The sequence below is a fragment of the Anser brachyrhynchus genome, assembly GCF_964034855.1.
Source record: "Anser brachyrhynchus genome assembly, chromosome: 1".
Lineage (NCBI taxonomy): Eukaryota > Metazoa > Chordata > Aves > Anseriformes > Anatidae > Anser > Anser brachyrhynchus.
The window spans coordinates 179,413,070-179,440,195 of record NC_137694.1 but is presented as its reverse complement, the minus strand read 5'-3'; the positions used below and the strand labels follow the sequence as shown (position 1 = coordinate 179,440,195).

General features: G+C 39.8%; 1 protein-coding gene across 1 annotated transcript in view; it reads left to right on the top strand.

Annotated features, from left to right (window-relative positions):
* The first annotated feature begins 85 nt into the window (after window positions 1-85).
* SUGT1 (SGT1 homolog, MIS12 kinetochore complex assembly cochaperone) overlaps window positions 86-27,126 on the top strand; it is a 27,740-nt gene continuing 699 nt past the window's right edge. The window contains exons 1-12 of the mRNA XM_080587917.1: window positions 86-221; window positions 297-342; window positions 3,343-3,433; window positions 4,070-4,139; window positions 4,523-4,593; window positions 9,301-9,354; window positions 10,939-10,955; window positions 11,962-11,996; window positions 12,555-12,651; window positions 13,636-13,743; window positions 25,590-25,680; window positions 26,522-26,703. Of these exons, the coding sequence (XP_080444043.1) occupies window positions 163-221; window positions 297-342; window positions 3,343-3,433; window positions 4,070-4,139; window positions 4,523-4,593; window positions 9,301-9,354; window positions 10,939-10,955; window positions 11,962-11,996; window positions 12,555-12,651; window positions 13,636-13,743; window positions 25,590-25,680; window positions 26,522-26,703 (921 nt within the window). The 5' untranslated portion in view covers window positions 86-162. The remainder of the gene's footprint in view (window positions 222-296; window positions 343-3,342; window positions 3,434-4,069; window positions 4,140-4,522; window positions 4,594-9,300; window positions 9,355-10,938; window positions 10,956-11,961; window positions 11,997-12,554; window positions 12,652-13,635; window positions 13,744-25,589; window positions 25,681-26,521; window positions 26,704-27,126) is intronic.

Here is a 27,126-nt window from a genome sequence, read left to right as displayed (position 1 = left end):
TGGAGGAGGTCAACGGGGGCTAAGCGGCCGCCATCTTCCCAAGCGCCAGGCGGGGCGGGCGGAGCCTGCTGGGGGGGGGGGGCGCTACCCGTCAGGCCTCGCGCGCGGGGCGGCCTCGGGGCGCGGCGGCCGCGGCCTCTCGAGAAGTTTCCTGGGGGCAAGATGGCGGCGGCGCCTCCTCCTGCTCGGCCCCCTGCGCCGCAGCCCCCCGTGCCGCCGCGGTGAGCGCCCCCCGGCCCCCCGCCGCCCTCCCCAGCCTCGCCTCGCCCTCTCACGCCGTTGTGTTTCCTCGGCAGGTTCTCGGACGGCGACATCGACCGCGACCCGGCGGCAGCGGCGCGGGTGAGAGGCGGGGAGAGGAGGGGAAGGGGGCGTGAGGTGGCTCTCCCCTGGTTTTCCCCCGGCTTCCCCTCAGTTTTCCCTTCTCCTTTCCCTTCTCCGTTCGACGAGTTGGGGATCCGCAGGGCTCCTTCCCGTCAGGTCCCCCCGAGGTGCGCCCTGGTGCTCCCTGAGCTGAGGATGCAGGAAAAAAGCAAAAACAACCCTTTCTGTGCCATATAATTAGACTGTAGTCCAAATTTCCAAGCTATCTACAGTTAGAAAAAGAAGCTTACTGGAGAAACGCCTTCAGTCTTTATTAGTTTTTATCTTCCTGTCTTCTGTTTTCCTCCTCTCTCTGTGTTTTACCTCTTAACTCGTGCTGATGTGTTCTCAAAGGCTATTTTTCTTGAAAGAAACAGAGGTAAAGAGAAGATAGAACTGGCGGATCAAGTCTTTACGTACCTGGAAGGGAGGAGGATGTAAATGCGTAGTTCTGCTCGAGTGCAGTAGGTGGTAGAAGCATAAGGTAATACGGAATTACCTTTCCCTAAATAAAAGGTGCAGCTCAGTCCCATACTTCTCTGGGGTTTCCTCTGTTGCTTGCAAAAGTTTTTCAGAAGATAAATGGCATATAAAAAGGGATTTGGAATAACCAAACATATTTGGCCTAGTGAAAATTAATTTAAAATTAAAAAACACCGTAAGATCTTTGGAAGTATTAAAGAGTATCGTCACAATGTGTCAGTTTTTCTCAGTATTAGTATAGGTGCTCCACTTGTCTAGTCCATACTTCAATTTTTTGTGTGTTCAGTGACTTCGAGACTTTTTTGTCAGCTTCAAAATACCATTTAACATTCAATAGTTGTTATTTGATACGTATTGCAGTAGTACTCGTGTCACTGGTGTACTTCAGGACTTACCCAAAAGTACTGGTTTGAGCAGGCAGATTGTACTTGGTGATCTCTGAAGTGGTAAGTCCCATGGCGCAGCGTTGCGTTTTGATGACTTGGAAGTTTGGATCTACACGTGGTGCACCGTGCTTGCATGGTCTTAGGTGTGGCTTTTTGGCTCATGTAATTAATATTAATAATCTGGGACGTGACGCACTGTAAATGGGGCCATGTGGAGTCTCCACACTTGACAGGACTTAGAGGGGCATTTCTGCACTGTGTCCTCAGGACTTTGGGTTCCTTTAATTCCTGAAGCGCATGATTTGGCTTCTCCACCTGGATCTGATACAACTGGAAGGTCGTCCCCTGTGTTTGAATACTGCCTGAATGATAAAGCTGCCAAGTCTTTAATGGCTTCTTGTGTCGTTTTAAGTTGAAAAAGTAGTCCACTCTGTGGAATAAGGATGCTTTCTATTTGCTTTTTCCTTAGAAAATGTTTTGCAGTGTAAGTGGTGATGATTTAGGAGGGAGTCAGAAGTAACTTGAAGCAAGCTTTCATGGTATTGTTTTGGTGAAGTGTTGTCCAATGAGGAAGAAGGGTTGGTGTTCCCTTAAATTCAGGCACAGGTGAGACAGGAAGACTGAAAGCGCTTTTAATTCATACAAACTTAGTGTGGTCAGAGCCCTGTGAATCTGCAAATGCATTTGCAGCTTGGTCACTGATGAGGGCCTGGAGTGAAGTTTCGAGTCAGGAAGCGTACATTTGAGTGCTTGTGAGGGCAAGGTGTAAGCTTGCTCTAAGTAACTGTCGCTGATGTCCGTAAGCTGGAATTGGTAGTAGCAGTCAGGTATTTTCTAGCTGCCCCTTGGCTGTCTTCTCAAACAGCTGTGCTATAGGATTCATTTTGGGGAGGGATGTGCACGTGTGTAGCCGAATGAGGTGTGATGACTTGCTGACAAGCCATCCACACAGCGAGATCGAGTGTTTTTTTATGACTGTCTACTGCATCCCTTTCCCTCAGATTCCTTCATGTTTTTAGATTTATGTACCACGCTTATGTATACATTCGTTTATCTTATGCTGATAGCTGTTGTGGCCACTTCATTCCTAGTTGGCATAAGTGTTTATGTGACAGCAGTGAAAGAGAAGAGGGCACTGATCTGAATTAAAACTAAGGCAGGCCCTTCTGCTCTTCCTTTTTTCTCTGGCTTGGTGGGACTGCGTTCTGGCAGCTTTGTTGTATTAGCATTTATGCCCAGTTAAAGCCTGTATCTTGGCCACCTTCAGAATTAAGCAAGCATGAGTGGAAATCCAGTCAACTTAGCAGACGTAGTTACTGCACTGTAGTCACGTACTGTAATAGCTTTAGAAAACTTGCCATCTTCTAGCAAAGACAAGAACTTTTCTCCCTCATAAAGAGAGAGTTGGAGACGTTTTTTACAGGTGTGTGCTTTGAGTCATTGCCATTTTATTGCTATGCAAAAATAATAATCTTTTCTCACAGAGCATAACATGGTTATTTCAATCTGTGTACTCAGTGATTTCCCTAGCAAGGGGCTACTTTATGCTTATTTCCATTGTGCAGCAATGTTTCCTGTGAGCCCTGTGCTGCCAGAGTCTTTTGTTCTCTTACTTCTCTTTCTCAGCATGCTTCAGAACAATCTCCCATGCTCAATAATATCATGTAAGGTAGAATTTCATCCCGTGTTACACTGCTTTGAGCGTGTTATTCCTCCACAAGCATTTTGACACATTGTGTATTCATTCTGAGTTCGTGACACAGCACTGCTTCCTCAAATCCAGCAGACCTGTGTACAAATACAAGAACTGTAGGAGAATCATAGGAACGTACGGGATCACCTGTGCGCTAGACTTCATGTTTAAGGCATTTGAAAGTCTTGTTTTCTCAGAAAGAAACAGACTTCATGACTTGGATATAATTGGCAGGTTCCTTGTGCTTCAGGCTCTGATATTTGAGCTTTTTGGATGAAAGCTGATCTATAGGTATAGATCTATATTCATGCCAGTTCAGGGTATTTTTTTTCCCAAAATCTTAGTTGACGAAGCTTGGTATTGTATCTTCATGGTGACTTTTGAGGTGCCATTTCACATCTTTCTGTGTCGTTACAGGAACTGACAAGAGCTTTGGAAAAGAATCCAGATGATGCCGAGTGTTATTGTCAGCGGGCTTATGCTCATATTCTTCTTCAGAATTATGCTGGTAACATCTTCAGGCAACACTGAGAATCCTCTTACAAGTGTATTATGACACATTCTTTACAGCAGATGTCATAAATGTGCAGACAAATTAGTAATAACAGAAAGCCTTATAGATAACTTAGTTTGCTACTCCTACGGTAGGGCATACTTTAAAAGTTGTCTTCATCTTTGAGTGGTTTGTACCTGCAAAACTTCCAGTGAATTGGGTAGGCTGCGGGCCCAATTTTTCATTTGTTTTTAGCACACTGCTATCTTGGCAGCATTATTTTTAGTATACTTCTTGGGCAAGCTTTAAGCTTTGTGTTGTAAGCACCTTCAATCCTCGTGTGTTTTTTTTTTTTCTTTGTTAGGGACTGAGTATGGTTGTGGTAGGAGGGTGGTAACTGAATAATGCCTGGGAAACAGATTAATGGAATTAATTAAAAAAAAAAGTCCTGCTTTGTCTTTCATGGAGCTCTGTGGCTGAGTGAAGGCTTTGTCCATAGCAGTTGCCTGAATTTAATTAAACAGTGCGATGTGTGCAAGCTAAGAAAGCTAAAATAGTAGTGAATTTTATAAGGTGTACTCTAAGACTTGAAGTTCACTGCTTTTCGTAACGTGTTATAATGTTCTTCACCTGTAAACTGACTTTCAACAGATGCAGTTGCAGATGCAAAGAAGTCCCTAGAACTCAACCCCAGTAATGCTGTAGCACTTCTTAGGAAAGGGTGTGTATCATCATATATTGTGCTTTGAGAAAATTGTGCTTATCTGTAGGGCAATAGCAGCATTTGAATTGTCACTTCATACAAGCTTTTTGCAACCCCATGAATGAGTAAATTCCATGTCGCAGTGCTTCTAAACCATCTGTAATAAAGCTGTGATTATAAGAAGAAATAGTATGGGTTTTTTAAGAAATGTACCTTGATTTTTGGGGTGATTATCTTAACATTTTAGCTGTTTCAAAAACAGATTCCGTACGCGATATAAACTCTGACACGTGTACTTTTAACCGATAGTGTGTGTAATCTAAGGATGTTGTTATCTTCAGGATGTGGATTAGATTGAAAAGTAATTACTGTTTCCTTGTGTTTTTCTTTGTTCATGTCAGGTTAGGAGAATATCACATCAAAAACTATGCATCTGCTTTAGAGTCGTTCAAAGAGGGACAGAGGCTGGACAGTAAGTATTAAAATGTGTGCACGGCGCTCCTTTGCTAATGTCAACAAAATTGCTCTAATGTGTTAGCAGAAAGTGAAGAACAAGTTGGTGGTTTGTTGTTTTTTTTTAAAAGGCTAATGAGTTGGGTGCCTGATTTTTGAGGTATCTGGAACGGAACTGGCTTTTGGGAAGGCTTGATCAATCCCTACTTGAAAGTATAACACTGTGTAAAAATGTGTATCAAAACTGTTAGCCAGTAATAATCTGATTTTCTTGCCTTATAAAATGGGGGTGTTTCCCTGCTCCCCAGAGGTCTTGCAGATAAATGATGTTATTGGTATGGCAGTAAGTGTCACAGAAAAGTTTCTGAACAGAAAAGGCTTCGTGTATGTAGCTGAGATTTTTAGTTGTTAAACCATTTGGTGGACTGGTCTTCAAAAAGAGTGTGCAACTTGATGGGTATTTGAACTGACAGTGGATTTTTACCTCATGTTAGATACCACTTCATTACAGAAGCATATTTATTCTTTTTTTTTTTCTTAAAGTGTTGGCTTCCCAGCTCCAACTGTGCATGTTTTATTTTGGGGAGAATTAGAGCTTTTAAAAATAACTTCTAGAAGCAGGAACGGAAAGCTTTGGTATAAGATGCAGGGAAGCACACAACAAAGTAATTGCAAGATGGCTGTAACTCCTTTCTCTTCTCCTGTCCCCCATTTGAAATGCAACTCACCTTGTTCTCAACAGCAGGAAGAAATTGTAAGAAAAGCACCTTGAAAAGTTACACAGAGCCAAGTGTTCTAAGCTGATAAGCGTTGTGGTGATCTAAGATCTTCCTGGTATGTTATCTGTAACAATGGCAGGGGCCCGAAGCTTTATTAAAAATGTTACTGGCTTGTTGTTCCCAAATAAGTAACCTGCTCCTCTGATCTAAAACGTGGGTTTGATGGGAGCGTAAGCTAATGAAAGTTCTTTGTGCGAAGTGGTTGTGCCCCTTCCCACTATTGCACTTGTTCAGCCTCTTCTTTCAGTGCATTAAGTCTGCAGAAAACTGCTCTTTTTAAAGAAAAACATGCCTGTGAACTGATGTGTTGAAACTGACCTCTGAAGGGCCTGGGTGCTGAATCCAGCAGAATTGAAACGGTGATGGTGGTGAGGTGATGTGGTGGAATTCCAGCAACTGTAATCTTCAGTTCAGGGTGCTCTGGAATAGGAGCTGAAGGATTAGCTTTAATTGCTTAAAGTTTTTTGAGGTTTGGTAGCTTGGGTAACTGGGTAGTCTCCCCTTTTTGGTACGCTAGAAAGACGGATGAGTTTTCATAATCTAGACAAGTTTTCTTGGATCATCCTGTGAAAGGGAGTGCTTCCTTCTTGTGATTTCTGTAGCATTCCTTACTTGATAGGTAAGTTTTCTTATTTCTGAAAACTAGTAACTCCTGAATTGAATCTGTAGTCACTTTAATTTCGTGTTAGTGGCTGACAGGGCCAGAAATTCTCCATATTTTTTCATCTTCACCTCAAGTAATTGCTATCGATTTGAGCTTTCTGTGTGCATAGAATTGGCGCTTTTCTTGTCAGTTGGAGTTGTTCAAAATACATGGTATGCACAAAAACTTCTGAAGCCAGAGCATCACTTTTTCATTCTCTTCAGCCTTGCATCCCACTGATGTTGTAGGGTAGAGCAGCACGTTTAGCTGCAGATGTCTTTGTGGCAGTGAATACCAGCATGCTTCTGGCTAATTCAGAATCCCTGAACTACAGCATCACCTTTTCCTGTGCTGTATCGCATGACTTCTGCCTGTTTGATTTTTAACATGTCAGTTTTGCTGTTGACCCAGCTGAAATGTTTCTGAAGGTTCCCAGTACTTCCTGATTGCTTCTCATCCAAAGCTTGCTTCCAATGTTCTTTGTCATTACAAATCCCATGGCCTATTGTGAGATGAGGGGTCTCCTGAAGACTTCTTGAAATATACAGGTTTATAGGTGATTCTCTTCAATATATTACCCATCTTGTTGGCAAGTTGATGCCAGTGACAGAATTTGCAGTTCTGTGGAATGTTTGCTGGATTCCAAGTGACAATAATTGTGAGCACGAGCATTTTGGCAGAGCAGTTAACTTCCAGTTAAGCACAGCGAGTGCAAAATGAACACAGCACAACGGGAAAATTACCCATGTACCACTAAGCAGGTGATAAAGAGATGTTAGCTGTTGCTGCCTTACAGGGAATTGCTGTGGCAGGGAATTCGTTGCTGACAAGGCTATTTTCTTTGCCACACAAGGGGGCAGAAGTACACCATTACACGTTCCTTGCTGATGTAAGGTCTGTTTTAAATCTTTGTCTGTAATGCTAAGGGAGATGGGCTTGCTGCTTGTGCTCATTACTGGTAGTGCTGACGGGCCCAGGGAACTACAGCAAGCTTCCCATTACCCACTTACAGCGATAGCTAAATAGGACTTGGCACGATGAATTACTGAATGTGCAGAGTTTCTTTCTTTTATAACATAACATTATGAAGCAAGATTTCTTCCACTCAACCATGTGACGACGCATGTGAATATATGGAGTTCACTAATTTGCCTCAGACTGAAAAAGCAGCGTGATCTGCTACTCTTCGGTACATCACGGGGATTTAGGACAATTACACTTGAGAAATGTTCTTGTTTTTTGCTGTGACCACCTAATGGATTTAGTAAAGGTGAATTCTGCCAACTTTTTAAAGAAAATGTCTTGGTAGGTGCAAGTGAAGACCCAGTTAGTCTTTCTGAACTAGAAAGTTATTAATAGGAGTTGCTGGTAAGTTCCTTGGGGGAATACTTTAATTACTGAGTAGTAAATAAATTTGCCTCTAATTGTGATGTGCTGGTATGCAGGAAAAGAGGCAGTGGTTAGCAAGGAGATCTTTTAGGGCAGTAGGGCTGAAAAATGGACCTTTCTATTAAAGTTTGTGTTGCATGGCAATCTTGTCATAGGCTGTAGTTAAAAAGAATTCATCACTTCCTGGTGAAAATCTGAGGTTGGATCAGTGTAGACTTGTCTCAGTTTCCCTTTGCTTTAGGCTCTTGAACCTACTCCATTTCACTTCCGTTTTAATTAATAAACTTTGTTCCCAGGTGCAAAAATACAGAGAGCTATTTTGGGGGGCTGTGGTGTAAAGCTTTGAAAATTACAGAATAATTTTAAGTTTCAGGGAAGCTCTGGAGCTCAGGAAACTCCATGCCCTGGCCAAATTAACTTTAAAGTTTGCTTAGGTTCTTTGACAGCGGAGACTGAAGATGTCACAGCCTCTTTGGGCAATCAGCTCCACTGTTGTACTGCCTTTTTATTAAAAGTATTTTCCTTATCTAATCAGAACTTCGTATGCTGCATCTTGGGTCTCTTTCCTTTCCCTATATACTTGGAGGAGAGTCTAGGTCAGTTGTCCATATGCTTTAGGTTTACAGTAGGTAATTGAGGGCAGCTTTTTGGACCCCCAGCAGAACCCTCTGCTTAATGTTGAAGATTTCCATCTGAAAGCAGGTATTTTATTTCCAGGATTTGTTAGGAATATAAAAAAGACTTACCAAAAACTGATTGCCTTGTAATGTCAAGACGGCCGTATCCTTATTTGCGTTTTTATCTTTTCCTAACAGCATCTGAGAGGTTACATAAATGTTATGTAACTTAAAATTTCAGCAACTTTGAAGATGATTAGCGGGGATGGCAGAAGATGAGAGAAATGGTGCTGAGGAGTTGGTAGCAATTTTAAGGCACACCTCAACATTTGTGTACACTTCCTATCTGAAAGGATTGAGGTGAATACTTTGCAGAACTGCAGTGGAGCCACATTTAGTGTTACGAGCATGTTGGCTGGGAACAGCGTGGTGTTTTTCTTTTTTTAAGCTTCCTCAAGCTCTCTGCGGGGTTTTTACTGTGTGAACTCCCTCAATGTGAATTCCTGCTACTGCAAAAAGATAAATTTAGCTAGTCTTAGTAGTTGGTCAGTAATATTGCCACTTTGTTTGTAACGTTCCTGACTGTGAAGGGTTTTTCTGGGAATTCTGCTGAAATGAGATGATTGTTCTGTCATTGTACCGCTACCTTTTTAGCTATTTTCTAGTGAATTTGTTTGTGGAGATTGTTTCCTAGACTTATAAATGTCTTAATAAATTTTTCTGTGGTTTTGATTTGTAGAGTGGAACTGGCATCTACGTATCTCTAACATACCTGAAACTGTAGATGTGTATGTAAAGTATGTGTGAAACCACCAGGAGAAAAGGAAATACTTGGTGAAAACTTGTACCACTTTGGATTGTCCACAGAACAGACTGTTTTTTCTGATACTTCTCTAGAGAGGCAGCATGTGACTGAGTGTTTGGGAAAAGGATTTTAAGGATAATGGAGAAGTGTGTGAAACAGTATTTCTTGCTTTCCAACTGCCATATAAAGGTTGAGCAGGTTGGAAAGCAGTAGTATAAATGGGTCAGTTCAGACAAAAATTTGTGTGCTACAAATTAATTTCAGTTAATTAAATGTAACAGAGTTAAATAGTAGAGCTGTATAAAAATGTTTAAAGCTTAATGGAAATGGCAGAGGTTTTATGAGAAGATACTGGGAAATAATAATCACAATTTAATAAATTGATGCAAATTCAGATGAATTTGTTCCAGCTGGTGGTTGAATGAAATTGTTCTTTATTCAGTGCATGTAGTGCTTGAAGAGTCTTAATGTTACTGTGTTTGATCTCTCCTAGATGTAGATGATACCTTTACTATTTGGATTAAAAGATGTGAGGAAACACTAAACGGTAAGAAAAAGAGCATTTACTTGATGCAGGTTTTGATGTGACCTGTGCTTTGAAGCTGTGTTGTTTATAGCTTGCTTCTTGAAACAGAGTTTTTGTGTTTTTAAAAAAGTTGCACTTTCCTATCCCTTGTTTCTCTCAATTATATGTCCTGAACTCTTCCTTAGTTCAGAGTTAATTTAATATTACGATTTTAATCTAATAATAATACGTGACAGAGGAGTACCTATTTCAAGTTCAGACAATTTTAACTCACTTTCATGTGCTTTCAAGCTTATTTTAAGTGTGGAAGCATGTCAGCTTTCTTTCTAAAACCAACATCAAAATAAGTTCTCAAGTTTTGCGGAAAATAAAGTTGGAAAGAGCAGTGGAAATTTGGTGACATTACTCTTTCATTCTACATGGAGAGTGCCTTCGCTGGGTACTCACTGCTGCTATGGTGTCTTACCGTGGCAGTCAGCTTCCTTTTGTATCTTCCTACAACCTGATACCCCAGGGAAGAACTTACCCAAAGTGCTTAAACTGCCTGCTGGTTTTAATGAGGTATATCAGAACAGCTGACTTTTTTTTTTCCTCTGCCTGTTAAAACTCCCCCCCCCTGCAGTGTTTATTGGAGAATGGGGCAGTAGAAACAATACAAGAGTTCATGTCAACCTGTTGACTAAAAAATTATTAGAGGAGAACCCTTTTGTGTTATGTAGGAATGTACAAATCTATGCCTGGTGGTACTTTTTACCAGGTTTAGGTTTGTTTGAAGAAACTATATAAGTGATAGGCATGCACTGTCTTACCTGCAGAGAGTTATCTTGAGTGAAAACTTTCTCTGCCTTCTTAGAGAAAGAGTTTATAATACACATTTCTCAAATGACATAACTACTTTTTCCAGTTTGTTTTGTTTGGAGAAATGAAATTGCACTGTTTTATCTTGGCTCTTCATTTCTTTTCTTTTTTTTGAGCTATTTTCTTAATTCTCTGATATTTCAACAACAACAAAAATAAAAAAACGCAGTTTTATTCGTTACAAGTTAAAATTATTTTTTCATTATTTCTACCTTTTTAGGAGTACAGAGTATGAAGGACCAAAGGAAAAGTTGGTTTCTTTTGAAACATTTAATCTGAAACACTGTCAGGATTCTATCTCATTCGCCAGCTGTGGTTGCCTAGTATGACATACAAATTTGATGAGAACTTGGTCCTATTTCTATATATGCGTGACATTCCTAGTACAGACTTGTAGGAAGTATTTTTTTTTTGTGCCGTGGTTTTGATTTCATTAAAAAAGGTTTCTATAGTTCCCTAATAAGGAAAATATGGGAAGCTTATTCCTCCTGTTAATCAGAACATGTTTTGTATTAGTTGTTTCTTTGCAGATGTTGGTGATTGAAATGGGTAGCATGAAGAAGTCTTGAATAAAAGTAAAGGGCCATTAAAGCAAAAGACTAGAGGTAGAATTGTCATGTCTTTAACTTTTGAACTGTTGAGAATGGGATAAATGCAAAGTGGCTAGAGTAACTGAAGAAAGATGGAGTAGATGTCATGTAAGTCAAGTGTTTTTTTCTGAAAGTACAACTTTTTTTTTCCCTGCAGGCTCACAGACAGAAATGGTAAGGTGTCTTCCTTAATATATTTACTGCTTTGAATTTTGTCTTTAATTGCTTTTAGAGTTCTGTGGCATCTTGAAACTTCCAAATGTTTTAAAATAATCTCTTCTGTTGCATATAATTCTGAAGGATCTAAACACGTTGTTTTGCAAACAGGGATGCAAAATTTGAATGCTGAAAACCTAGGAGTGGTGAACAAATCTGGAAATTACTGTGCACTAATTAAAGTCAATTTTAACTTTCTTGTTTGCAGTCTGTGGCCCAATTCTAAACAAATTAACCAGCTCATCTCATCAGTGCCAACTCACTTGTAATTGCTAGAAGATAGCTTCTTTTTCCCCAGTAGCTTGCACATGTTGTTTTTCAGACTTTCTTTGGTTTTGTAATTCAGCAGTGTCTTTTTCTTTTTTTTAGTTGGAAATTAGAAGAAATATCAAAACTGACCCTTCTTGTTTGGTTATTTTTTTTGGAGACCAAGATGTGAAGTTGCTCTGGGTGTTATGCTCCCTCCTTCATAGTTACTTCCATTTTTTATGCCTTAGTAGTAGGATAGAGGAGGAAAGTGTACAGAAATGATGAGTGTATGTAAAGACAAACCTTACCTTTAGAAGTATTTTTTATGTTTGAAAATCGTGCCTGAAGTTCTCAGATCTATTTCAAGTTTTCTTTGTGACTTAAAGATGAGCAACACAGCCACTATGCATCTTTCAGATCTCCTTATTCAGAAAGGAAACGAGTTGAAGCTGAACTCAATTGCTGTTTCTCAAATGTGTGACCCCTGTATTGTAAGATACATTAAATATATGCACTGTCAGTCTGTAAACTGGTAAATTGTTTGAAGTCTGTCATATATGGCTAGGAGAAGAGTGAAGAGTTTCAGCTTTCTTTTGTACGTTAATGCACATGCATAAGTCAGGAAAAGAGGAGTGATTTGTGTCTTTATGCTTATATATGTCTGTTGTATTTTCTCTTACTGATACGACTTTCCAATGCAATGTGTTTCAACTAGAGTACACAACAGCAACCTCTGTCATCAAAGATCAAGTAAGTTGACTTTAGTTTTGCTGTGAGAATTAAAATAATTGACATATAACTGTTCTTTGCTGACTTGGGATTGGATATGCGAGATAAAGATTGTAGAAATTCTGCAGAAACTTCAGAAAGTGGCAGTCTAAGTAAAATGTTTCTCCGAGTCATGGTCTTTGTTCAGACTGAAGGTGCAATTCTCTCTCACTGGGAGAGCGAGCATTCAAGCTTCTGTTTCTGGTCCTATTGCTGAGCTTAATTCAAAGACCTGCCCGTAGTGCCTGGTATAGGTAATTTTTTGAGCTATTTAATTTATGAAAGTCAAACAATAATATGAATTGGTTAAGAACGTGGCCCAATTTTTACAAACTTCTTGATTTTTAAAAAAAGATACTCTGTTCTTTAAATACTTGTCAAGTCTGCAACTGTGTTGTTAAAGGAAGGGGAAGAAGTCTAATTTTGTACATCTCTCCCATCCCCCCCTTAAACTATACAATGTTCTAACTTTTGGGGGTTTTGTTTTTTTTGTTCTTAAACATATCCTTGCAGATAACTTTCCTGCTTCTTTTTCTCAAGGTATGACTGGTACCAAACAGAATCTCAAGTCATCGTGACTATAATGATCAAGAATGCGCAGAAGGATGACGTCCGTGTGCAGTTCTCAGAGAGAGAGGTGATTTATGTTGGTTATTGATACGCATCCTTAGATTTCAGAAGGTGTAGTTATTAAAAGTGAACATCGCTTGCTGGAACAGCAGGAAAAAATGGCAGAAGTGGTCTTCTGCCTGAGCATTTTTATGTACAGTGAACAGGGAGCTATTGCCACAGCAGGGTCTGTAGGATTTATACACAAGCGTGTTGTGCATGCTGCAGAAGGAACAGCTGTCTCTTCAGCTGCTTGGGTGTTTGGAGGGTTGGGGGAGGAGGTGATATGAAGTTAAAATGTTTGTGTGCGCATGCATCTGGAATGTGAACAGACAGAAACAAGGTACTCTCAAAATAGTTATGAATAAGTAATATCTTGCTTTAGTACGGTTATGGAAAAACAACAATGGGTGAGTTCATCTTGATTTTCATATCACTACATTTGATAATGGCAACAAAGTGTGTTTCAAGGAAGTACTGTAATCACTGTTGTAATGCCATATGCGGTACTGACAACTGTTTAATTAAGGGTGAATATTGATTAGGTAGGTTCTCAACTAAGTTGGTACTTGGCAAGCTGCAGAAGTGTCTGATACTGTATGCTTTAACTTGCGGCAAGTGCTCACAGCAGTTTAACATAGCTTGCATGTATTAGAAGGGAAGTTGCAAATTGTTTTCATGGTTCATTATAAAAGTGTTGATACTTCATTTGCCATATTTTTTCCCTAAAGAATGCAGATCAAGCTGACAAGATAATAGGCTTTTTGAGTGCATGCTGGCTAAGAATTGAAATCTCCTGTTCATCTTTGTAGTGTACTGTAAAACACCTTGTTGAATAATGCAATAGCATAGTGGTGGTACCTGAAATTCTGATGCCTGGTGTTTTAAGTATCCTAGCGAAGGCTCGTTAATTTAATCACTTAATCTTGGTGCCAAATGACAATCCTTTACTTGGAAATGGAAAACTTCTTCTCTTAAAGATGACCAGAGATGTGTTTTTGACTGTTAACAGATGAGTGCATCAGTGAGACTTCCATCAGGTGAAGACTACAACTTAAAGCTTGTTCTTCTTCATTCTATAGTGCCAGAGCAAAGTACATTTAAAGTGCTTTCAACAAAGGTAAGCTCTTCTTAGTGTAAATCATTTCTTTGTCTGTTTCTGATGTTGAAAACTTTTCTGCTCTAATGTCATGTCTCATTACCACAGTCAGAATGTCTTGCTTTTCATATAGAAATGTTTTTCTTTCTTCAAGGTGCCTTTCAGCCAGTGGAAAGCTTTCTAAACTTGTGCAAAATTCAGAAATAGTGATGTGATATGTTGCTTACTGAAGTGCATATCACAGTTACGTTGAGGATGCTTTTAACTGTTGCTGTTGAAAGATGACTGTGGTCTACTTGTACATTTTGGGTATTTGGAAAGCGTGAATGATTTTTTTTTAACTCAACTTTTAGGAGTCGATACTGTCTTATGGAGTATTGTCATCTTTATGTGCCTAAGAAATAAATGTCAGACCTGTAGGATTTCAGTGTTGAAATAATTCTTGACCCTTTCATGACTTTTTCCTGCTGGTAAAAGTTACTCATAGTTATCTGTTCTTGGCTTTTCACAAGGCTTTTCATAATGCTTGCTTGGAGACACTTGGAAGTTGCATGGCGTGAGAGAGAATGCTTTTACCTCAACATTTTGTCTTCCAGAGTACAGGTACAGAAAAATAAGGAACTGACTGTGGTCTGGTGTAGCATATTGTAGCATAATACGTAGACAGACAAGTTCAGACTTGGCTCTGTGGACAGCCTACCTCTGAAGCAGGAGTAAATGTTTTTGATTCTTCTATTTCAACAGTGGTTTTGTAGAGCTTTTGAAAATTCCATTGCTTTCTCATGTTCCACTTTACCTGTTAACTTCAGAAAGGTACCTATAGAAGTTACTGCATGTTTTCAGGGAAAAGGAACTTCAAGATGACATGAGAAGGTTTCCACAAAGTTGGTCTTGTTTTCCACTCCTCACGTTAAGGAAGCTGGGCAGGTTTTGTGGTTGAATCACGTGAATCATAGAATGCTTGGGCTGGAAGGGACCTTAAAGATCATGTAAATCCAACCCCCTGCTATAGGCAGGGACACCTCCCACCAGACCAGGTTGCCCAAAGCCCCATCCAGCCTGGCCTTGAACACCTCCAGGGATGGGGCATCCACAGATTTTCTGGAAAGCCTGTTCCAAAGCCTCACCACCCTCAGTAAATAATTTCTTCCTTTTATCTAATCTAAACTTACCCTCTTTTAGTTTAAAGCTATTCATCCTTGTCCTATCACTACAGTCCATGATAAAGAGTTCTTACAAAGTGGTAATGGAACAGAGTGCTTGAATTAAGTACAAAGTCTGCTACTCTGTTATTATATATATAAACTGAAGTAGAATGAACCCGTACCCTGTCCAAATGAGTAACTGTGAGGTCCTGTTTGCTTTATATTCTTATCTAGCTGGTGTTAGACTTCTCATAGCTCTTGAAGTTTGCCATTACTTCTGTGAAGTATCAGGCCTGTGTCTCAGCACTGTCGAAATTATCATGGCTGTGCCTTTCTATGCTAGCATCTGCAGCCTGGGTTAATTATTTGAATAATCTCTAGTAGTCTGGAGCATGGTTTAGGCTGAGATTCTTAAAGTGGTGCGAAAGCTTTAGTTGTGTTCAAGCAGCGTCTGAAGTGTAAGTATTTTGCGTTTATTTCCGAATGTTACAGTTTCCATGTAGTTTTGAGAGAATAATTTTAAGGCAAGGCGGGATAAGAGAGAATACAGGAGGAATTGTAACAGGTGAAGTCAGCGCTTCAGTGCGTACTTCCTCGTGCAGAAAAGAGAAATATAGGGGGGACATTGGTGAAAGCACAGTGAAGGAATACAGTTTGAATGATGCATCAGCTAATTCCAGTACTGACCAGCAGATGGAGACTCAGTGAAGAAAATATTTTATAGCAGGCCTGCATTAAGGATGGTTAAGCATGCAAAGTGTTCTTTAAAGACTTAGAATATCTTACTTTGAAAAACATTAAGCGCTTTAAAGGAAATGGTGTAGTGTCAGCGTTTGCCTGAATACTAGAAATGTGAGCAAGATGGAAAATACATAGTTACTACTTTGAATAAACCATCTTATTACTTCTCAAATGTTTTGCAAAGATATGTCATTTACATGAAGTTATTCTGTAAGGACTTGAAAAGGGAGACTTAATTTTATTATCTTCCCAATTTACAAACATTTTACTGTATCGAGTTCTTTGTTAGTGAATATTATTCCTCAAAGTTATGAATAGACTGGAGATGTTGACCCCACAGCCCCCATATACATGAGGGTTGCTGATCTGCAAGATCTTGCATATTTGAGTCCTTGTGTGTCACTATCTGAAGCTGTCGCTATTCTTGAGAGTTTTAAATCGTTTGTAATGGAGAATGGGAGGTTGGCCTGTGAGACATCAGGGTCCCTGGCATTGGGACAAGCCTCTGAGCAGTTGGGATAAGAAAGCTTGCTAGACGTGAAAAATTGAGCAATTGAGGTGGATGTTTGAAGTGCTTCCTTCTTAAACGTGCTTCATTTTTCCAAGTAGAGGTATTGAGATCCAATAGGATCTGTTGCAGCCACCTTGGCCATGTGTGCCTTCATTCGTAGTGGTGTGGGAAAACGAGCATTTCCTTGGATATAGTTGAGGGATTACTTCAGACAGGCTCTGGTCTGGTCTGGTGGTCTGAGGCCTTGTTAGCAGTGGGAGCAAGTTAAGTGTGCTCCTGGAACGCATTGTCTTGTTGACTTTCATCCGAGAGGAATCTGTTCACGTGCTCTTAGATGGTTTTTCAGTGTGAACCAGGATGGTAAAAAGGAATGCAATGTGAAAGGAGACTCGCTTCAAAAACATGTTCTCAGTTGGAACAAAACCATGCTCTGCCAGGCAGTTTATTTGGAGTACCTCTCCCATCTCTTCTCTTTCTTACTACAAACAAGAAAAATCCACCACCAAAGCAAAACAAAATCCCACCTAGAGCCCTGATAAGAGTCTGCAGACTGGGCCAAGGGGAGGGGAAAGGCTCCCAGAGTGTATGTGCATATCACAGCTAGATGGGATTTGAAAGACTCAGAGGAGTGGCGACAGGAGGCTGAATCTGGGAGGACTCTTGTCTTTATGGCACTGACAAACTTAGTGAAGTCTGTTCATCTTGCTGTGTGTTGGAAGGTTTTTGAAGACTGTTTAGCTAAGGGCTAGAGAAGGGTGAGATGTTGGTTTTTTTAGCGCTGCTGATAGCAGTGCCTGAGATATGGGTATTTAAGCTAGCAAGGTAAGTACAGATAAGAGATTAGGACATGGCTGGAAAAAATCATTCTCATGTTCACTGCCTCTGGGATGAGCTCGCTGGCTTCCAGCAGTGGCTTTTTTGTTCTCCCAGAACTATTGGGAGCCACTGGGTTCAGCCAGGGTGTGACTGCTGGGATGGTTCCCTGACTTGCGGTGGTCACTGGCTTCACCTTTTCAATGAACTTAACCCTGCCAGAGCTTTCTCAGAGTACCTTTGTGATCTGCTTTACATCGGAAGGAATCCTGTGCGCTTGGAGTAGGCTGTGGCTCCTTCCTGCTTAGCTGATAGCCCAGCCTGGATCTCTGCAGCACAAGGGTTGCAGGATTGCTCCACAGTAAGTCTTGCCCTGTGATTTGTCTGTAGCATGTGAGATGCCAGTTACATCCAGTGATTAGAAGCTTTTAAAGAAACCGTGTTTTCATGAGATAGAAGCAGATGTTTTCCTGTGGATTAATAATTTCAGATAACACCTGTGTGTGTTCACACAGCTTTATTTTGTATTGCTGTACTGAATATGAGAGGCACATTGCCATTAGCATATTGTAAGTCTTCACTGGGCAGTGAGCAATCTGGTCTTTCTTTCCAACTATATGATGAAACAGCGTGGCACGCAGGCAGGTTTTGCACTGGGTAGACTTTGAGTTTCACATAAACCTCTTAGAACTAATAAATGTAATGGATAGAGGATGGAACACGAGAACTGGCAGACGATAAAGCAGTTGTGCATGTTTTGGTAAGAAAGAGATGCTGGAGATGAATCTCAGTACTGCTTAAAATTCAGCATCACTTGACAAATGCAAAACAATAAAGGTAAAGATGCAAATTCCGGAGGAGAAAATAGCCTTAGTTTTATTTGGAGAACTACAGATCATAAAGTGACTGCAAGCAGCAGACAGAACTTAAAGACTCTGGCATTGGTTCTTTCAGAGAATGTCAACAGTAAAAAAATGCAATTGATAAATCAGGTGTTGTTTCGTTGACGTTGTTGGTTAACTTCCAATCTGTCAAAGGTGTCCGACTGTTTAGAAGATGTTACTATGTTAACCTGATAGAGCAAAAAGTAGCAGCATTTCAAAAAGTTACATATAAACTAGAGATTTGTGTCTTATAAATAGAAGCTGGTCTGGTCTTTGAAAGTAGAAGGGATTTTGTACACCGTATGTAGGTAGGATTTGTTGTATTTTGGTGGCCATCCCCAGTTGTGTTCAGGTGTCAGGTGAGGTGGGGAAGACCTGTACCACACTGAAAACTGCATGTTGTGTTCAGCAGTTAACAGAAGGTACCTGTTAGTGGTGCTGCTTGTTTTTTTATTTATTTCCAGCAGAGGGAGCCAAAATGTAAAGGCTCAAACGAGTTCGTTCTTTGGAAGTTGCATGTGTGGAATTATCCTTCTGCTCCCATCAGAACAGGAAAAAGGCCTTGCTGTGGTGTAACCCTGGCAGGCAGCTCAGCCCCACACAGCCACTCTCTCACTCTCTCCAGGTGGGACTGGGAGAGAATCGGAAAGGTCGAAGTGTGAGAATGCATCAGTTGAGAGAAAGGCAGATACCAGGTAAAGCAAAAGCCACCATTCCAGCAAAGCAAAACAAGGAATCCATTTGCTGCTTCCCATCGGCAGACAGGTGTTCAGCCACTTCCAGGACAGCAGGGCTCAGCACACATGGTGGTTTCTTGGGAATATAAATGCCACCGCTCCAGACATCCCCCCTCCTCCTCCTTTTCCCCATCTCTTATTGCTGAGCATGACACCATGTGGCACGGGACATCTCTTTGGCCACTTGGGGTCAGCTCTCTGGGCTGTGTCCCCTCCCAGCTCCTGGTGCACCTCACTGCCTGCTCACTGGCAGGGCAGCACAAGGGGCTGAAAAGTCCTCTGCAACAACCAAAGACAGTGTCTTATCACCACTACTTTCATCAAAAACCCAAAACACAATTATATAAACCTCTGCGAAGAAAATTAACTCCTATCTCAGCCAAAACCATAGCAGGCATAAAAGCTTAAAATGAGTGACTAAATACGTTTAAGGCAGAGGAGCTGACTTGGCTCTGTCCAGCAGATAGAGCAGGGAGTAGAAATGCCAAGTAGTGCAAGGGTTTCTAATGTTCTGAAACAGTTCTTAGTGCACAGTCAGCCCCGCTTTCTTTTCCCTCTCCTGTTCTATTTGTCAAGCAGTGCAGTTGGGATTCCAGGGGAATATTTGGCTGTGTTCTCTTGGAAATGTATGTTGTGTGAGAGTTTCTCTGGGTCTTCATTCATGTTCGTGATGCTGCTCAGGAATTTCTCATTCTTAGACTTAGGTGAGGAGAGTGAGGATGAGTGTCTGCTTTTTTGTGTGTCCTTATCCTCTTGAAGGAAACCTGACCTAGTGCTTTCTCTTTTCCTTCTAGTCTGCTCTTGCATTTCGAAATAGTCTGGGGACGATTACTGTGAGTTTTCACTTTTTTTTTAGTGGTTTGGGCTTTTTGCAGACAATGGTGGTTTAGAGCCATTTGAAAAAGTGGCTAAAAGCAGTTTTGTGACCCCAGAACTTTCCTTGAATTAGATATCAAAGTTGTGCTGCAAACAGGGAGGTGTTAGAAATCCTCAGTGTTTTTTCACAATTGACATTTGTTATAGAGGTGTTTGAGGTAGGAGCATACTCGCAGCAGCTTCATGGCAAGAATATGGTAGTTGGTGTGCATCAGGGGAATGTTTCTTCTCCTCAAACCAACATTTTGCTTTGCAAATGCTGAAACACCCAGAGCAACTTTACTGGAAAAGCACACTGATGCTTGTTGCTAAATGTAAAGGGAAAGGTTGAGACTGAAATTATTTCAAAAGTGTGTGAGTCTTTACTCAGAGGTAGGTGTACACAGATAGATAAACAGAGGGTATGGATTTATTTTAAATGAAATCGGTTCTTGCAGTCATACCCGTAGAAGAGACTTTCTCATTTCGGTTATTTTTAGCCAGTTGTTTGCAGTGGCTTGAATGCACTCTTCCCCACTCGCTTGTAGTTCTTTTCTCTTTGAGGCTTTCATGCAGATTCATATCTCCCTAAACTTTCTGGGTGTTTTCTGTAAGCTATAAACCGATATTTAAGATAGGAGTTGGATGCTTTTCTGAATTTTCTTGCATCTCTTAGGCAGGGCTAGATGGAAAAATTTCCTGGCGAGACCATAAAGAAACCTTCCTGATGACTGGTGTGATATTACTTGGCTCAGAATAAGTTTAATTTTTTTGTTCCTTGTGAGTGCAGGTGGGTATGGGGCAGATTTAAACTTGTTAATATTGAGAAATATATTTTAAACAAGCATATGAATCAATGCCCATGCTTTATGTAACACTGTTACATAAGACTGTAAGAGCTTTTCTCTCTGTCTTGAGAGAAGGTGGATATGAGAACAATTGGCTTTACGGGAAGGATGTGGTGGCAAAGAGCTTTAGGCTACCGAATTGATCTGTATTGCTAGCTCCTTCTGTAAAAAAAAATCTCAAATTCTAACAAGTGGTTGATATATAATGTTAGTGAGGTGGAAACTTTGATCATTGTACACTGTTATCCATGGTATGTTGCTGGCAAAGAAATTGGAAGGTGCATGCTAAATCCCTCCTGTTAGGACACCTTCTCTACAGAACATTTTTTTTAATTATCAATAATTTGTGGTTACACTGGAAAGTTATCCTAATCTCAGTATAATTTGTTTAAAGTTATGGACAAAAGATTGTGGAATTCAGAATACAAGCAATTTATAAGAGATCTTTGAATAACTAGGATACCAAAACTGTGCATATGATTTTAGATAGAAGTTTGAATAGGTCGTACCTTTTTAGAAGATGATGATAATGGGTCATCACCTTAGAGTTAGTTTAAAAAAAATGCCGTGATTGCAAAATAACAACATTTTGAATTTACACCTCGGACAAAACTGTCAACAATTCAGTAAAATAACTAAGGAGATGATTGGAAATCCTGATTTCACGTTTCCGTGTGTTTAATACAGCAAAACATCCAAATTTTAAAGGGTATTTTTTTCACGTCTTAAAATCAGTGCCTGAGCTGCTGCTCAAGCTCTGCCAGTTTCGATTCCCTTCATCTATTTGATCAGAGCTCAACACAAATTTGTCAAGCAAACTTTCCCTTAGCGTGAATTGTGAAATATAAAATATACTAGGAGTTAAAAGAATGTTCTCATAACTTGTCAGTGTATACCAGATTTTCTTTCAAAGACGACCACCAAAATTCTTTTAATATTTCTCAGCCAAACTGGTGAGATCTGTCTTAGAGCATGAGTTCGCGCAGTTTGTCAGAAGTTTGGGTGTTGTTTTTTTTAGCAGTAGGCTTCTACCTAGAATCTTATTGTTGATAACTTACTGTTGTATTTATCTCTAAGGGGATAAATTCTTTCTTAAAATTAGATTATATGCTCTTCTATTCCACTCTTCTTGAAGTAAGATTTTTTTTTTGGTGCCTTTGTACTGCCAATGAAACATTTAAGATTGCTTCTGAGGTCTTTTCTGGCATCTTTCCCATACATAGCACTTGGATTTAGATGCAAATTTGTCTTAATCTGTTGTGTCTTTTTTTAAAGAATGTTACTTTTATGAGTAGAAACTCCTGTATCCTTTCACTGCTCACGTGGTCTCTTCTCGATGATGATTCCTCGATTTGACACTCATCTCAGCAGGATGGGTTTCTCAGACAGAATTTCAAACAAGTATTGCCTGAATTACTCTGTCAAATTTCCATGTGTCTTTTCCTTTTTACTTTACTCACTTTTAACCCCAAATCTGGGGAACTTAAAACAGGAGAATATAACAATAGGTGGATTATTTCTGCACTTGAACTTTTTACAAATCTGGAGCGTTGTGTCCTATTTTGGGCTTCCCAGTGCAAGGAAGACACCAGTGTAGTGGAGGGCTACCGAGATGGGCAGGTGGCTGGAGGGCACGAGCTACAAGGAGAGGCTGAGGAATTGGGCTGCTTCAACCTTTAGAAGAGGAAAATCTTTATTGAAGAGGAAAAATCTTCCTACTTGTGTGCAGCTACCTAATGGGATGGGATAGAGGAGGTGGTGGAGCCAGCCAGGCTCTTCGCATAGGTACATGGTGACAGGGAGTGAGACGGTGGGTACCAGATGGGTGTAAAACAGCATTCCTCTGGGAATCTTACTGTCCTTCACTTCTTATTTCTGATGAATGCCAGTGTCAGGGCTTCTTTGCTTTTGTTGCATTCTGTAACTAGCTGTTTCAGAAGGGAGTAACTGTGGAAATGGGACACAGGCTCAGTATAACAGTGCATTGTAGTGTTAATAGACGGTGAACATGAATTTGTAGAATAACCAGGACCTACCTTTTACTTAAGCTTCATATGCCTGAAGGTTTTGAACCTTTTTTTTTTTACTGGTGTTTTGTTACAGAACAAAGTTCTTGAAGTAGCATGTGATTAAATGGATAACGACCAGAGGCAGCTTCTTAAACTGGCATGCAAAGCATTTAATTTACAATCATTTTTCCTGTCTTATTCTAAAGTTGGCATGAGGCATACGTTTAATGAAATATAAATGTTATGTTAAAGTAGTTGGCAAAACACTGAGATGTATTTCTCTTGCCTGGGTACTGAATTTTTTTCCAAGGAGAGGAAAAAGCTAACAGTACTTGTGTGTTAGGTGTGACATCAGTGATGTGTCACTTGTCTGTGTGATAGCCATCCGTATCCGCTTTAAAATGTTCATTAAAATGCATTTATTGCCATTTGTGCACATAATTGAGACTCAGAGTTGTTTCTCAGATCAAATAAAGCTCTCAAGATGAAGAAATACGCATCTTCACAAGCAGAATTTTACAGCTTTATATTTTGGAGATGTGCTTGTATAATGGTGCACCGCTAATGATTTTGCTCGATTTGCTCCTGCCTGCGACTTTGCCTAATGAGTGAGTTGAATTGAAGTGGATGGAGTAGATGGGCTAAAGGATTAATTATGTCATAAATGCATTCTGTCTCAGTTTCTCAGCTGTATATACTTCTGGTTTGAAATGTTTAGACTTCAGGAATCTGCATCTTACACTGGGAATTAGTTTGTAGCATTTCCTCTTCCTTGGGGATGTTTGTCATACGGCACCGGCTTAGGGCCAGTTGCAGAGGAAAGTGTAAGAGCTAGCAGAGGAAAAAAGGAGAGGGGGATTATTGGAGCAGCAAAAGTATAAAGATTTTTCTTAAATGTGTGGGCAGAGCAGTCTGAACAGCCAAAGGGATCTTTGAGGAGGGTTGCATTCTGTGAAGAAAACATCCGTGTTTGGTAGTTCACGTTAAACATTATGTTGCATTAGAGATCGTTCTTTTCAGTACAGATGAAAGTCTGTGGGGGAGATTCTTAAAGATGTTGGTGGAAACCTGGAGCAGGAGGGCAAGAGGAGATAGCAAAGGGAGAAACAAACAAGGAAGATTGAAGTGGTATAGATTTGAGCAGTCTCAGCATTGTGAATTTGCTTTTTTTTTTTTTTGTTAAGGCTGTTCAATGGGGATGCATTGTTAATTAGAGTATTAAAAATTTTGAATTTAAGGCCTCCTCGATTTAAACACACACTGGAGTTGATAATACAGTTGCCACAACTTGATAAGAGTTCTGTAGGAAGTGAAGGAGAGAAAGGTTGTTTGAAATCAAGACTCAGTGTTTTACTTCTAGCTAATTAGCGGCTTTGTTAGTGTCTAATTAACTTAAATGTTTGACTCATGAGATCCAAATCCATTCAAAAAAAACTACAAGCCAAAACAAACAAAACCAACCTGCCAGTTCTGGCACTTATGAAACTACCTATTTATTGTATATGTAGCTGTGTAAAAATATTTTAGTTTCTTTATGCTCATCACAAAGCATTCGATTTGTGAGTGTAGCATTCATAAAATGAGCTTTGTGCCTGTAATTTCGGCAGTGATTTTAAGAGAGTCCAGTGAGGGAAGATTTGCTGGTTCCTCTAGTGTTGCTGAAGAGTAATAATCGTTGGCACAGTTTGAATGCTGCTTCTGCACAGTTAAAACAAATCTGTGTTCATAGAGATTAAAATATTAAACTTGAATGAGGGATTTTTTTAGGGGCAGTAGGTTGAGCAACTAGAATAATACAGTATTTTATTTTTCTTTGACTATTTTTGTTCTGTGACTGATACCTTTCCACATTTTGAAAAATTGATACTATGATGCTCCCTTTGGGACTTCAAAGGGTGCTAAAAACATTGGAAATTCAGCAGACATAGGAAGTGGGGAAGTCATCTCCATGTAGTTGTTGTGCTTATTAAGACTGAAGCTCTATCCTGCCTTGAAGGGCATTCATTCTGTGCCTCGTGTCTTAAACTTGTTGTTCTCAGTACAAGTTAGTGGTAGAAAATGTATATTTAAACTTGTCAAGGGAAGTGGTAGTTTCCCCAGGAAAGAAAAAATGGAGCAGTGGTAATTAAATATTCTGTTTCTTAAAATGCAGCATGATTCCAAATATGGCAGCTTTGAAACTTAAATGAGCTCATTTCTTTATTTTTATAAGGCATCTTGGGCTGTTACCAGTGACAGATTTGCAGAATCGAATAAATAAAGTTCAAATTTCAGATCAACGTGATGCTGTGCAAGGAGCGTGCTGCTGGGATCTCTGGGGTTAGCTTTACAGAGGTGCCTTTGTTCTCGGGTCTGCAGGGATCCCCAGGTCGTAGTGGCTTTAGGTAGAACTAAGAACTCCCTTATGCTAAGCTGTGCACAAATAAGGAACTGCTGAAGTTTAGCAAGCAGAGATTTAAGTCAATTGATAGTATCGTAGGAATTTTGTGATGCTTCCTGAAGTGAGTTTGTCATCTAGAAGTGACACTAGACACTCCTTGTTTTGCAGTCTTTGTTTTGCAACTTTGTAATCCTCTGACCAAGGATAGGGTTAATTATGAAAAACTACTTCAATATGGCTGTCTAAAGGGATTACGGGTAGTTGTGAATAGTGGCATGACATGCTTAACTCAATTTCATTTCTCCTATGATAATTGCAACCATATCCCCTTTTAATTGCCAGTTTTGTCAATGAGTACTAGGCAGTTTTCTCTGTAGCAGTGTGTGTTCGTTGAACCAAGTGAATACAGCTTCTGAATTTCTCCAATGGGAAGATGAGCACTGTCCATGGATGCTTCTCTGGTTTGTATATAGCACACATCAAATACGTCAGGTTTTGTTGGATGGGATGTAAACCTAGCACTTGGATTTTGCAGTCATTCGGAAGTACTATTTAATTATTAGAGCTGACTGACGAGAAACAGATGCTTAAGATGCACCTTGGTGCCTGGCAGTGTAGACTTTGCAGCTGATTGTTACTTCTGGGATGCCATGATTTGCAGAAAGTGAATAGTAAGCACAAGGAAGTGGTACTAAAACAAAAGGATGAAACTAATGCAAGAGCTGAGCAGCCACATAAAAGAGTTTAGTTGACGTGTCATTAAGTACTATAACTTCATAGTGTAAGGTAGGTATGTTTTGTTCTAATGCAGGCTTCATGTTAGACACAGTCTCTAAAACCAACCTAATTATTTTCTTACTGCTACAGAATCCAACTAATTTGAACCTATTTCTCAGAACTGTTTGCCATCTGGATTAATTTGTTCTTTGTGTTGTGTTTTGTAGGTTGAAATAAAAATGAAGAAGCCAGAAGCTGTAAGATGGGAGAAGCTAGAGGGACAGGGAGATTCTCCAAAGCTAAAGCAATTTACACCAGGTTTGTTATCTGAAGGAAGTGTTAAGTGCTTTATTTTTAGCAAAGTACTTGCAGATATTAATAATAATTGGTATGTTAAAAGCTGTTAATAAAATCACAGTGTTGTATTTACAATAAAAAGACTCACTCTTTTTTAATACCAGAAAATGACAGAAATGGTCTGCAGGGCATTACGAAAATTCAGTTAGTAAGGCTAGGCATAACTTCTATTAATCTGATGAACTGTTGAGGATATATGCTTGTCATTAATTCCTTTAGGCTTTTATCTGTTCAGCTGTTTATTTCAGTCACTGTTTTGCAATTCTTTGCATTGTTGTGGGTATATTGGTACTTAAAGAATTAAGTATCATTAAGTATTTCACCTCTCTTGAAAAATAATGCTTTTGCAGTGTTTCAAGGCAGATTAACAAGGCATCTTTGAAAAAAAGTGGACATCCTGATCTACTAATTTCAGATATTTTTGCAGTTTAACTCAAATTTTCTGATGGCTGTAGGTTCTTGGGTTTTTTTCCTTCCTGTCAGCCAATATCTCCTGCCTCGTTTTGACTTCAATTATTTTTGTTGTTGTTGTCGTCCAGAATTTCTTTGTTGGGTAGCTAAATTATGTAATTATTTACCTGAAAGTAAACTTTGCAGCTGCTGAATGTGGTCTCTAGCATTTTCTTGTTCCCTTTCTATTTTTTTTATTGCGATGCTTGTATCTGGAAGGAGGAATCCATTTGCATTTTCAGTTTCATATTCCATTATTTCAGATTCATTAAATACATACATGTCTGTTCTGGAAACTGCAGCTTTAAAAGTCATGAGGAAATGCTTAGCTAACTAACATCTCCACTTTCAGACACCCAGCACTTATATCCATCCTCCTCTCACTACACAAGGAACTGGGACAAACTGGTAGTTGAAATCAAAGAAGAGGAGAAGAATGAAAAGTTAGAAGGAGATGCTGCTTTAAATAAACTCTTTCAGCAAATCTATTCAGATGGTACAGATGAAGTGAAACGTGCCATGAACAAATCGTTCGTAAGTCTCTATTCTTTGTCTCTAAAGAAGGGCGTCGCTTTGGCACAGTGACTCATTATACTAAGCTTTGCATAAGTCAGGAGGCTTCTACCCACCAAAATCTTGGGCCTCAGATAGATGGCAGTGGTTCAGTGGGAGTTGTTGGTATAACAGGTCTCATGGAAAGATTGTGCTTTGCTGGTTCCTTTGTTTCAGTTAGTGTTATCAAAGGGAATACAGCTTTTGCTTCCTATAAGGCTTGGAATTGTTGCCCAGGATGACAGGATCAAATTCCTCTTAATTGTTTATATATAGTTCCTTTGCAACAACATGACCGAGCGTCTAAAAGCTTCTTTTTATCAGCATCTCATAATGTCCAGTATGGAAAACAAGTACTGCTAGGCTGAAGATCATGGAATGATGGCTTTTTCAAATTTTATTCAA